Genomic DNA, 14,164 nt, shown 5'->3' with positions numbered 1-14,164 from the left:
TCGTACATATGTGTCAGTGCTGAATTATCTCCTCTTATACCTTTTTCCCACTGCTTACAAAATGACAGTGTAAACATGACCTGCAATAGGTTTCAGTAACTTTGCTTTTTGAAAAGTACACCAATTTCTTCCTCAGTCTTTTGCTGTAATACAACACTTTTCTCAATTTAGTCCACAATCAAAAACTGAATAAAAGAGAAAGATACAATTTTTTTTGTATAAAGTCTTTGTAGTCTGACAAGAAGTCCTTGTTAACCCTTTAACTCTATCCTTAAAGCTAGTTTTGGACTCAATTTACATGTCAAAAATTAATTCTGGTTAAAACTGGTCCTCACATATTGATTGATTATACAAAATATTTTGTGAGAAACAGTTTGAGAATTCTACCTTGTGTACATCCTTTAATCTGGGAGGAAGATTGTCTCGTATTCTCCTCATGGCTTGAAGAGGTGGCTCATTAAAGTATGGTGGTTCTCCATCTACCATTTCTATTACCATGACACCAAGAGACCATATATCCACCTGAAAAATAATTTAATGTCGTCCATTGAATACATAACAATAATTTAATATGTTGATCACAGCTGCCAAAGTATTCTACCAATAGTTATGGCTAGAATTTAAAAAATGAAATATTGTAATTCATGCAATTAAATATGTCATTATCCTAAAACAAGCGAGACTGGTTTCACATGGAAATATGCTGCATAATTCCAGTTGCATCCTTACTTCAGTTCCATAAGGTAATCGAGAGATGACTTCTGGTGCCATCCAGTATGGTGTTCCAACCAGTGACTTCCTTCTGGGAACTTCTTTTGACACTTGAGCACAAAACCCAAAATCTGACAGTTTAATCTAGAAAGGAAGAAAGAAATATAGAATTCCAAAATCAATTTCCTTTGCAAAATTTGATTTACCAACATCCTTGAGATTTTCTTCTGAAAATCAAACATGTCAAGCTATGACTGTTGGGGCTAAAATGGGAGAGCTTTTCTGTGGTTTTCTTTATTAAACATACTAACATTCTATTAATTATCACTGAAAAGACAGACATATTGCTGAAGCATTTTTGTCCAGTATTTATCAGTACAAGTACAAGAGTGCAACATTTCAAATAACTACACAATTTATATGCAGTTTCCTACTGATTGGTTGGCAAGTTGATGTTCATTGGTCAAGGACTTGTGAAGAAAACAACAGAGAACTATAGGGTCAGCAAGCTTCAGGATAATTCACAAAGCACACAAGGCTTGAGCATGTTCCTTCTGTTGGCAGAGAATGGGTCTCTGCATGAATGTGTGTCACTTCAGGATGTGTTAATGAGCCTTATTTTATGCTGAACTTAGTGCTTATTAGTATAGGTATTGGTGGCTTGTTCAACTCATGCCTTCCAATTATGGAATCACGTCTATTAATCAAATTCTATTAATCAGTCATCTTATTATGACAAACTATATTGACCTAGTAGCACTATGGAATATATCAATAAAATTGCTCACCCGTCCATCACTGGTAAGAAGTATAGAATCACTCTTTATATCCCTGTGGATAACCCCCTGAGAATGAAGGTATGCTAGAGCCTTCAAAACAGATAAGCAAACTGTTGCTATTTGTTCTTCATTCATCCTGTAAATTAACGAAAAAACAAACAAACACAATCTCAATTATTTACTTCTAAATAGGAAGATTCCTTCTACTCCAGGACCCTTGTTGATGGTATCACGATTTGTGCCTCAGATTTGTCCACATGTCCAGTATGCTCAAAGAAAGTTTACCTCCATCCCAACCTACTTCACATAACCTTTAAAACAAAAAATAACTAATGATACTACATTTTGCTGGTGAGGTACAAAGCTAGATCTTCCAATATTCCCCTGCGACTTCAAATTAAATAAGGTATTTACTTCCTGTTTCGTGTCGGAGATTAACATAGGTCACTGTTATTCAATTATTTCCACCATTTTTGGCCAGTTTGTCCCTATTAACAATATGGCCACACACTATGCGTTGTATGGAACCCGGGCAACAAGGCTGATTTTCTGAGAGCTTCAGTTTTGAAGAAGAGTCTACTGGACCTGAAACATCAACTCTGTTTCTCTCTCCACTGATGTTGAGCTTCCTCCAGCACTTTCTGCTTTTATTCCTGATCTCCAGCAACTGCAGTACTTTATTTCTAATTAAGGAAAGAATATCTGTACTGGATAGGATAGGAGAATTTGTATTCATTTTAATTATTACTTGACCTAAAGGAACCATCTTTGATAAACTTACCCTTGTCCCTCCAACTGAACTACACTAAAACTTTAATCCTGCTTTCTCTTTCAAATTAATTATCACATTATGTCCACAAACATTCAGTCTCTTCAACATCAACACTTACTATCTGTGAGTATCATCTGCAAGATGCACAACAGAAATTCACCAATAATCCTTAGACAGTTCTTTACAAATCCATGGCTATTACCATCTAGAAAGACAAGGGCAACAGTTACACAGGAACACCACCACATGCAAGCACCCCTCCGAGCCACTCAGCCCCCTGACTTGCAAATACATTACTGTTCCTTTAGAGTCGCTGGGTCAAAATCCTGGAATTCTCTCCTTGATGGCATAATGGGTCTGTCTACAGCAAATTGACTGTAGAGGCCCAAGGGCACCACTATCTTGTCAAAGGTAATTAGGGATTGTCAATAAATGTGGACTAGCCAATGATGTCCATATCCCATGAATGAATATAAAATAGCTATTCAGGATATTAAACATTTAATTTGTTCCTTTTACACGGAATGAACAAACACTACTCCAGTTCCCTGAGAATAGGAGGAAAGCCTTGCAGAATTTATAATACTTTGCTTCACAGTTTAGACTGCAGTGAACTCCGATTTAACACTTGCATTCTGCAAAGGTAAATTCGAAAGTTATAAAGGCAACTGTTGTTAACCATGTTAGTGGAAGAAACTCTTTAAATAATGTGCAGCTTTGAAATTCGCTATCTTTGGCTGATAGCAGTCTAACTTGACTCTACGATCAACCAAGCATCAGTGATTCACAGACTAAGTGCTGGAGCTCCTGCCAAAACAGTGTCAACATGGAAACTCAAATATCCCCCAATGCATAAATGTGACAAGCTCCTGTGTTACATGCCAGACAATGCACACCATATTTTGATGTGGAAATGCTGAGCAGACAAATCTGACTCCATCCTACAGTAAAATATATTGGGCCAACTCTTAGACATTAGCAACATTGGTCCAAGAAGGCCTGGCTATTAGAGCAAATATATTAACAGAAGGCAGCAGTGAGAACTTAAGAGGTACATAAAATTAAAATGTTCAAAACTTAACAAACATTGTCTATTTTGATATTTATATTGCGCTACACAATGAAAACTAGCAAATTATTAATATTATTGAAGAATATTAACCTTTTGTACTTTCAACCTACCTCAGTCAAGGGTTTAATGCAGCTGGTTATTTTTAATGAAATTATACAGAAAAGAAACATAATTACCACATCATTGCATTCAAGATAACAGAAGCTAAAACATTAAAAAGTTAACAAACTGGAATTTTGATGGAGAATCCCCACATTCAAACAGGCCATTGCTGTTCTCTGTGGGGTAGAATGCATAGAGGAGAAAGAAATTCAGCTCATATAGCCTTGCTACCACCCACTGAGCTTTTACACTATTAAAAATGATAATCTGGCATTCTGCTTTAAAATCAGAAGGAGTGGAATAACTCAACTCCTGCTAAGTTCAGATGAAATTTTAATGCACAAATTGTATTGTGCTAACCAGCTTTCGGATGTCTGAAAAAAAGTGGATGCAAAGAGTGCAATTCACTCGAAACAGCTAGCATAGCGTGGGAGTCACTTTTAATAACTGGTTTATGGGCTTTGTAATGTGAAAATGCTAATTTAGTTGCTTATGAGTTTTTACAGAAAATATACCTGCTACATGTTTTGAAAATCACGTATATGTTCCAATTTCTGTAGAAACTCCAAAAACCTTTTGGGATGAGGAACCAAGGCGTCAAGCGCATTTATGAATCTAAACTATGGGCATCAATAATGTGAGGTAGTGATGTTTTACCATATGCCATTCATGGAGAATCCCGGATTTGATAACTGAACTTCTTTTAATGTTATACAGATTTCGGACAATTTTTATAGATTTACATTAGCAACCAAAGGCCACTTCTGGTTTAGTGAAGCTTTACTTGAAGTTCTTGCACATGGGAATTTTGCATCTTTCTTGCCAATGTTTACTCATTTTTACTGGATTTTATGTTTGGTCTGGTATCTTTTTCTTAGGAAATAAGCCTGGGTTTCGCTGCATGGCATACTGCATCAATCTTCACTCAACCCAATAGGCTGGCCACTGATATCCATCACAAACCCATCAACTCCCCCAGTCACCTGGGCCATATAGTCTCACACCTTGGCTCCTGTAAGGACTCCATCCCATTCTCCCAGTTTCTCTGTCTCCATTGCATCTGTTCTGATGATGCCAGTTTCCAAAGTGGGCCCTAGAAATGTCCATCTTTTTCCTCAACTGAGCATTCCCCAGTACCATGGTTGACAGGGCCTTTAGCTGTTTCTGACCCATTTCTGCCTTCACCACTTTCTTTCCCTCCCACAACAATAGGGCCACCTGGTCCTCACTTACAATCTCACATCCAAAAGGCATAAACCACCATTTCTGTCACCTCTAGTGGAATGCCATGACCAGGTACATATTCCTCTCCCATTCTCTCTCAGCATTTGGCAGAAACCATTCCTCCTGGGACACCTTGGTCCATACCTTCTCCATTCCCAATACCTCCCCATAGCCCCACAACATCGTCTCTTACAGTTTGATAAGATATTACGTTTGATCTTTTACCTCCTTGCCCTTCACTATCCCAGGCCGTAGACATACCTCCCAGGTGAAGCAGTGATTTAACTGCACTTCATACGATCTAGTCCACTGTATTCACTGTTCACAATGTGGTCTCCTCTACGCTGGGGAGGCAAACACAGGTTGGGTGACTGCTTCACAGAACACCTGCATTCTGTCCATAAAAATGACCCTGAGTTTCTACACACACACACACAAACAAACACACACACTCCATATTCCCACACTGTTTCTATCGCAGATCTGCTGCAGTGTTCCAGTGAGCTTCAAGGATGGCTTGAAGATCAGCATCTCATTTTCTGCTTGGGATCCTACTAGCCTCTGGGGTTCAACATGGAGTTCATTACTTTAGAGCCTGATTCCATCCTTCTGTATTTTTTGCCCACCCCTACAACCAGTTATCACATGGGTTGCTAACAGCATAGCCTACATATTCTCTCCTATTCCAAGATAGTGGTGGCAGCAAGTTAGGTATAACTTTCAGGATCCTGGGCCCGTCCACTCCAGACAGGTTGCTTCCTCCCTTCTTTCCTTACCCTTTTTGTCTTCTTTTGTTTTCTTTGTTTTCCTGTTGGCAACACAGGCAACATCACAGACGAGGGTGGCCAAAGCAGGACTGTTGGCAAGACAGCAGCCTGGCCTAGCCTGGCAGTGTAGCCAGGTTCTCCTGGTTTTGGTAGGCCCAGAGCCAGGGACTCCTGTTTGCAGGGCCGGTCTAGTAATGGTCCTGGCATTGCTGGCCAATGGTGAGGTGGACCCAGCGAAGGGATAGCACCTGAAAAGTGGTGGCTCTGACATTGGTGGGTCCGGCACAGGCAGCAGCGGGATGGTGGCACAGGTGTTGTTGGTCAATCAGCTCAGGGCTCAGGACTCAAGGCAGAGGAAAGATTGATACTCCTTCAGCTATATCTTTTAGTTCTTAAATTATTCAAAATGGTGCCAGATTGTGGCACTGGCTGAAGCTTTTCATTGTATTGTGTTGTGTCGCTCATTGTAGAGTACAAGTGACAATTGATCATCATTTACTATTCTCAGCTCTCATTATCACTTATGCAGCTTCTGTTCTGCCATCATCTGCCTACTCCTTTCGTATCTCTCATTCTTTGGGCCCTGTCTCCACCTATCCGCTCACCTCTCCCACACCACTCCCAACCTCATCTTCAGCATAAATACCACCTTCTCCTACATTACATCTGATGAAGAGTCATCAAACTCAAAACTTTAACTCTGCCTAATCCTCCACAGATGCTGCCAGTCCTGCTGAGTTCCTCCAGCAATTTGTGTTTGTTTCACCTAAACCAAACTCATCCATTTTGGCTGATTAAAGTTGCTGCGTTGAATTAATGTATATCTTATGTCTTTGTACAAGAGGCAAATGTATGTCAGTAAGTGTACAATTAATGTGATGACCGTACTGAATACTGAATTTCACTCTTATTCAGCTGTATCACGCTCAAGATCCAAATGGCAGTCCAGATAGGGAGCAACAATGTGGTGTCATAGCACATCAGAGCACAATATATCTCATGATGCTGCTACTCAGGAAAGCTGGGAGAATAAAAGAAACATGAAACTAGATGCAAGTTAGGCTAACATCGGTTATTGGGAAAATACTGGTTTCTGTGATTGCGGAAGTCTTAACAATTCACTTAGAAAATCAATACATGAATAAACAAAGTCAACATTGTTTGACAAAAGACAATTGCCTTTGATAAATTAATTGTAGCTTTTATTCACGATCTAACTCATAGGGGATAAACAGGAGTAGATGTAGTGCACTTTGATTTCCAAAATACAATTGACAAAGTACTATGGTAATATCTTAACATGGATGAAGACGTGGTTAATAGTCCAGGAGGTAGATAAGGGATCCAGAAAGCGGCAATGGAGAAGACTTAGCCATTCCAATTACACAACAGATTCCCATTCTTATAGCTTGTGCAGAGGACAGAAAGGACGACCAGGAGAATAATCAAATGGCAACATTGTGCAGGGACAAATCACGTGGGAGGATTAAAAATGAAAGTGGTTGGTAGTCTGAACAGGTATTAAGTCGGATAAATACTGCTCACTGAAACTGAGAGGGAGTCATGAAGGCTGTGTTGCCTGCCTGGTGCCAGGGTTAAACACATCTTCTTGAGCTGGGAGGGAACCTTGGAATGCGAGTAGACAGATCTATATGGGTGTCAACAACATAAAAGGCAAACTCGCCATTATCCTACTGGACCATAGGGCTGCTCTCTCATTTAACCTAAGTGTCACCGCATTTCAATCAAAGGGAGGGCTTGAGAAGTAGAGTCCATCATGGTAATTTCATTTGGTGTGGAAATTAAACTCACAGCGTTGGCATCACTCTGCATCACAAACCAGTCATCTAGCCAACTGGGCCAACACTGAGAACAACGTAACTAGGTCTGAGTCAAAGTTCTGCTGACAATATCTGAGTAGCTTGGGACTAAGTTAAAAAGTAGAGAAACAAAGACAAATAGATTCTGATTTAATATCTAAGCCACCAGAGATCTAGCAGAGTAAGTAAAATCAGAGAGCTGAAAGCCTGGTAAAAAGGTTGGAGTGGGACAACTACAGGACATAGACTAAAAATTAGATGTTGTCTAAGTTAGTAGGAGATAAGGAGGAATTTCCTTTCTCAGATGGTCATTAGTCTTTGTGAATCTCTTCCACTGAGAGCAGTGGAGGTGGGTTACTGAATATACTCAAACTTAAGCTGGACAGATTTTATATCTACCAGTGAGTCAGGCGCTGTGGGGTGGGGTGGAGTTAATATTACAATCAAATGAGTTGTGATTCTTATTTAATGATGGAACAGGTTCTATGGGCTGAATAGGTCTAACCTTAGAGGAAGAGAAGAAAGATAAATAGGGTATTTTAAAGTTAGTAGGCTACAATTAGTGGAATGCTGCAAACAACAGTGCTGGGACCTCATCTGGTTGTCATTGATTTCAGCAACTCAGACAAAGTGACCGAAAGTTATGCAATTACATTTGTTGACACTGCAACTGAACCTTCTAAATGCTGATGTTCAGAAATACTTAGCTGTACCTGTTCAAATAATGGAAAAATTTAGCTTGCAGGTCCAGAAAACAATAAAGAAGACTGGTTTTTGCTGCAAAAGGACTGGAGAACAAGAATGAAGAAGTTATGCTACAATTGTTCAAGGGACGAATAGTTTGTGGATTACACATCGATGGCTTTCAGAGGCAGAGGCACATGTAAAAGTATAGCTGTTTTCAAATAGATACAATTTTTGTCAGTGATTTGTCCAAAACATGACTTGTAGGTTTTACATTTTTCAGGAGAAAGTTTGGAGCAGTTCTTTGGCAAGGTAAGCTACCCTGGTGAAGAGATAAAGGGAGCTTTTAGATGTGTCAGGAATGACCTTTGGGGGAGACAAGGAGCCTTTTGCGAGTATTCAATTGCCCTTGGGTTTTGTTAAAAGGAGACGTCAATGTGCATTAGTTGTTGATAATTCTTTGGATCAGTTAAGGGATTAAAGTCTAATTGGAACCTTCAAGTTGGCAAGACATTTTAACCACCTGCCCTCAACCTTTTCAAAAAGGTCCACAGTTTAAAAAGAATAAATGCTTTCTATTTCACTCTGCCAGCTGACCCAAGTTTGGGTCTATTATTATTGGTTTTGTGCTGTATGATTAGTTACACCTCAATAACTTAGAGGTGTGTCTGTCAGTTCCAAGTGGTGATAAAGTCTCTGATGTGGGGTTAGGAATACAAATGCTTGTTTTTATAAGAGATTAAGTAGTTAAACGATGCCACCAAAGGCTGGAGGAACAGCCCCTCATATTCCACTTGGAAACCTGTAGCCCAAGGGTCTCAATGCGGACTTCACAAGCTTCAAAATCTCCCCTCCCCAGACATCATCATAAGATCAGCCCATCTCGTTCCCACTCCTTGACCTGTCCATCTTTTCTCCCACCTATCCACTCCTCCCACCTCACTGACCAACATCCACACCCACTTCCTACCTACTAGCCTCATCCCCACCTCCTTGATCTGTTCGTCTTCCCTCCCACCTACCACCCCTCCCTCCCCACTGACCAACCCCCATCCCAATCCCCTACCTACACTCACCTTTACGGGCTCCATCCCCACCTTCCTGACCTGTCCATCTTCTCTCCATCTATCTGCTCCTCTATCCACCTTCCATCATCACCAGGCCTCTCTCTATTTATTTCAGAGTACCCTTCCCCTTCCCAATTTCTGAAGAAGAGTGCAGACCTGAAATGTCATCTTTCCTGCTCCTCTGATGCTGCCTGGGCCTGATGTGTTCATCCAGCTCTACACCTTGTTATCTCAGACTCCAGCATCGACAGTTCCTACTATCTCTAGTTGAAGGGAGCATTTGTTTCATAAAGGATTAAGCAGTTGAAAGGTATAATGTGTGCTGAATGGGTTTTAAATCACTGAGTTTCTTTTAAGGTAGTGACTTTTGCAATAGCTATTAGAACACTATATTATTTCATCTCAGCATGAGTTTTGAGGACTGCCTATTATGGGGAGTCAGAGAGCTGGCATGGTGTAAGGGCAGAGGGTGGTGAGTAAGGAGAATGTATTCACACTAAGTTGACATAGAATTTATAAAGGGCCACGAGGATGGGAACAGAAGCATTGGGGATATGAGGGGCCAGTGCATGCTAGTAAAATGCATGCGCTGGCATGAGGTTTATGAGGAACCCATACGGCACAAATAGGACATAAGTTATTTCTTATCATTTCTACACCTCTTTGAGGTACTAATGGCCATTTCCAACGTTTTCTAGAGATAATGGGAACTGCAGATGCTGGAGAATCCAAGATAACAAAGTGTGGAGCTGGATGAACACAGCAGGCCAAGCAGCATCTCAGGATCACAAAAGCTGACGTTTTGGGGATGAAGAGTCGAGGCCCGAAAAGTCAGCTTTTGTGCTCCTGAGATGCTGCTTGACCTGCTGTGTTCATCCAACTCCACACTTTGTTATCTCCAATGTTTTCAATTTGCATTACAGTGATGTGAGAATAAATTACATCATGTACAGCCTGGTCAACAATCAATAGTAACATCAGTGGAAGAGCTAACCGAGTCTCCTATGGTAGAGAGTCAATGCAGCTCAGTTGACACTACCTTTATACAACAAATGACTAAGATCAATTCAGACTAAGATTCCATTTAAAGGGCTCAAACTGAATCAACTTTTTAACCAATTACATTTGATCAAAAGAAGTTTATAGTCTGAGAACAGATTACATTTCAACTAGTTAAAGTCGATACTGAAATTCAGAGATATGAAAACCTACCTGGTATGCGTAACAATGTCTGTTAAGGCACCACCTTCCAGAAACTCCATAACAACCCACAATTCATCTCCCACCAAATAACTGTTGTACATGTCCACCACATTTTCATGGTGGTAGTCACGCATGATGACAACCTGTTTGTTCAATGAGATAAAACCATAAAATTATAGATCTCTGAAGCAGACTGTATATCATTTAATAATTTATGTCCTGTTTGATTACATCTAAAAGTTTTATTTTTTTTTCTGCTTTTACTTCTAAATCCGTAGTTGTAATGCCCACAACAGTAACATTCAGAACACAGATAATTATTGATATTATAAAGAAAGACATGAGAGGTAACCCAACAAAAATCCAGCACTGTTATTTGGCTACTTAACCTCTGGCAACAAAAAAAGTCTTTATTTTGTACAGTGCAGTTGCATAAAAAATCTTAGATCACTGAATTCTATTTTAAGCAAAAGAAGGGGCACAAATGATTATTCCCAAAGCATATTACAGATTGCTCAGCGAGTCAAGAGTGCTCGAGAAAAGAGTATACATTAAAACCACTGTAACAAGGCAAAAAAAAACTAAGCAGCACCAATAGACAAAACTGAAGGATTTAGAGGGAACTCTCCAATGAATTGCTGATAAAAATGCAACTAATTTTTCCCATGGGCAACAAGTTGAAAGCAGCATATGTGAAAGGTGGTGCAAGACAGAGAAAGAAAATCCCAACATTTCTCATAGTTTTTGTTTAAAATTTGGGAATAACAAGTTTCACAGTCTCAATGATAACAAAGTGTGGGGCTGGATGAACACAGCAGCCAAGCAGCATCTCAGGAGCACAAAAGCTGACGTTTCGGGCTGAGGCCCTGCATCAGAGAGGGGGATGGGGAGAGGGAACTGGAATAAATAGGGAGAGAGGGGGAGGCGGACCGAAGATGGAGAGAAAAGAAGATAGGTGGAGAGGAGAGAATAGATGGGGAGGTAGGGAGGGGGTAGGTCAGTCCAGGGAAGACGGACAGGTCAAGGAGGTCGGATGAGGTTAGTAGGTAGGAAATGGAGGTGTGGCTGGAGATGGGAGGAGGGGATATGTGAGAGGAAGAACAGGTTAGGGAGGCAGGGATGAGCTGGGCTGGTTTAGGGATGCAGTAGGGGAAGGGGAGATTTTGAAGCTGGTGAAGTCCACATTGACACCATTGGGCTGCAGGGTTCCCAAGCGGAATATGAGTTGCTGTTCCTGCAACCTTCGGGTGGCATCATTGTGGCACTGCAGGAGGCCCAGGATGGACATGTCGTCTAAGGATCACAGTCTCAATGCTCTGCTTGACTGATTTGTAATTCAACCAAAGACCATTACGCTTAATGTTTGCTCTACCATCAATAATTATTTTCTGTATTTAAATTACTGCCAGATAATATACTTGTAAGGTTAAGAATTTCAAAATAGGTTTCTACATACAGCCGCTACTCCTTTCCCAGCACTGGCCACATGTTGCTACCGGCAACTCCATTAGAGATTAATATATTGAGCAACCATTCTATTCAATAGTTTTACTTGCTTTGCTTTCACTTTGGGTAGAAAATGTACATGTACAGTTCTTAGAGCTCACTTCCCCCTCCTACACCAGTCTACTTCCCAAGTGTCTCCAACAAAGACAAACAAACCAAAATTCTCATATTAATACACAATCTTCCCAGATCACAAAGAAAACGGAACAGATGAAATGAAAGGATTTAAAGTGCGCAAGTGTCAGTTTTAAACCAAATGTAGAAATAAACTGGATAACAAAGTATGAAGCTGGATGAACACAGCAGGCCAAGCAGCATCAACTGAGTTTGTGCTGCTACAGTACAAAAACATCCTAATTTAATGTTAACACATCCCTAGCAGAATCAAGGAAAGTTACTTATGATGATTTAAAATTCTGGCCTTTGAACAATTAAAATGTTTAGCAAGGCACTTAGGATAAGAACTTTGCTCAGGAAGCTGAAAATTTTAAAAGGGTGGCCAGCGGCTTACTGATGGAAACTGAGGTCAATGAAATGGATTGACTAGTGGTAAAGATATTAAAATTGGGGCATGAGGGAAAAATAATTCAAGGAAAAGAGAAGAAAAGACAAAGAGAGAGTGAAAAGAGAAAGAAATGTGAGATGTGAGCGCATTAAAGAAAAAGGCAGGAAATGAAGTTTTAACAAAGACAGCTAAAGCTGAGGAGCAGAAACTCAATTACATCCCATGAAGACACCACTGGCTTAGTATAAGAGTAGAGGTAACTTGGTAAATTCAGTTAATACGCAGGTTTTAGGAGATAAAGGTCGACTCTTTCTTCATCTCCTTTGAGCAGGAAGCTCAGCAGTTAAAGTAGCCATACAACATTGATCCCTATTGCTACAGAGTATGCTTTCGGGGAAAGTGTGCAAGGTTTACTACTTCTTGCCTGAGGAAAGTGACACTGATTACCAGGCAGTAAGAGTCCATAGCAGTTACCGTCAGTGGCACGCTGTCAAAAATTCTGTACACTCCAGACGTACCTGGAATTTGAAACGCTTGAGCAGTTTGCTTGTGACTAGTGGTATGGGCTCCTAGGACAGGAAACACTTATGAAATCCTTGATAAATGAATTCTCGAGTGTGAGAACTCCTGAGCCTTCCCTGCAGAGAATGACTGGGCCCAAGCAGACAATCACACTGGCTGATAATTATGAGCTAATCCACAAACATCCCCTACTCAATGTCAACAACGTGAAAGAAATTCTGACCTGTGTGTGTTTTATTACTTGTTTTAGGGTTTAGCAACTAATAAAATCACTCTTTTGTTAACAAAGCCAGGTTAAATTGGCTCCTTTGTAAACACAAATACACTTGACTTGGGTAAAAGGCGTCAACAAGGAGGCATCATTTTTTACTAACTTTTGTTGCAACTATTCAAAGAAGTGGGTGATTAAAAAAAGGGAGCTAGTTCATCCCTCCTAACCCTATCGCAGAAGCTTAACAATTTAGGGTATCGGGAACAAGAACAAATTGGGATCCTTACTACTGGCCTTGCAATGCAGCACAGAAGGAGGCTGTTCAGCCTATCATTGCTGTGCTGGCTCTTTGAAGTAGCAGTCATGCTTAGTCCCAAACCCTCCCTTCTGATCCTTAACCCTGTAAGCCCATATCCTCAAATAACCAACCCCCTTTTAAAAACTTATTTCTGGAATCAGTTTTTACTAACTTTTAGGCAAGGACATTGCAGATCCAGGTGATTAAAATTTCTCCTCAGTTCCCCTTTAGTTGTTTTGCTAATTATTTTGAAATTTGATCTCTGATTATTGACCCACATGCTAGAGGTAATAATTCTTGTCTATCTAGTCTGTGAAACTGTCTCACCTTGGGAACCTCTAGCAAGTCATATTCTTTCAAAGAGAACTTTCCCAACCCCTCTCCAAAACATATTCCTGCATCGGTGGAAACTTCATCCTCTGCAAGATCTTTACACCTTTGCTGAAGTTTGATAATCAGAGTTACGTACAATACTCAAAGTTGATGTACCTTGTGATTTTTGAAGTTTTACAACTTAAAAACATGAAGTTTTTTTTATTCATCCATGGAAGTGGGTGTTACTGATTAAGTCCATCCCTAATTACCCAGAGGGCAGTTGAGTCAACCACATTGCTGTGTGTCTGGAGTCATATGTAGGCCAGACCAGGCAAGGATGGCAGGTTTCCTTCTTTAAAAGACATCAGTGATTCAGATGGGTTTTTCCTGACCATCGACAATGGTTTGATCATCATCAGACTCTTACTTCCAGATTATTATTTAGTTAAAATTCCACCATCTGCCATGGCAGTGTTTGAGGCTAAGTCCCCAGAACATTGCCGGGATCTTGCGATTAACAATCCAGCAATAATATGACTAAGCCATCACCTACCCTGATTCATGCTATTGGTCCAAGTAAATTGTTAATTTAAAAAAAATCATTCA

The 14,164-nt window shown here is 40.3% G+C and overlaps 1 protein-coding gene across 6 annotated transcripts in view; it reads right to left on the bottom strand.

Moving 5' to 3' along the window:
• LOC125455001 (serine/threonine-protein kinase PAK 5) overlaps window positions 1-14,164 on the bottom strand; it is a 193,789-nt gene that overhangs the window by 7,046 nt on the left and 172,579 nt on the right. For all 6 annotated transcript variants that reach the window (XM_048536456.2, XM_048536452.2, XM_048536451.1 and 3 more), the window contains 4 exons: window positions 10,211-10,344; window positions 1,500-1,626; window positions 730-855; window positions 388-522 (listed from right to left, as the gene is read on the bottom strand). In XM_048536456.2, the coding sequence (XP_048392413.1) occupies window positions 388-522; window positions 730-855; window positions 1,500-1,626; window positions 10,211-10,344 (522 nt within the window). The remainder of the gene's footprint in view (window positions 1-387; window positions 523-729; window positions 856-1,499; window positions 1,627-10,210; window positions 10,345-14,164) is intronic.

This window comes from Stegostoma tigrinum, chromosome 9 (assembly GCF_030684315.1).
Source record: "Stegostoma tigrinum isolate sSteTig4 chromosome 9, sSteTig4.hap1, whole genome shotgun sequence".
Classification (NCBI taxonomy): Eukaryota; Metazoa; Chordata; class Chondrichthyes; order Orectolobiformes; family Stegostomatidae; genus Stegostoma; species Stegostoma tigrinum.
The sequence above is the reverse complement of the archived record's forward strand: the minus strand, read 5'-3'. Positions and strand labels throughout refer to the sequence as shown.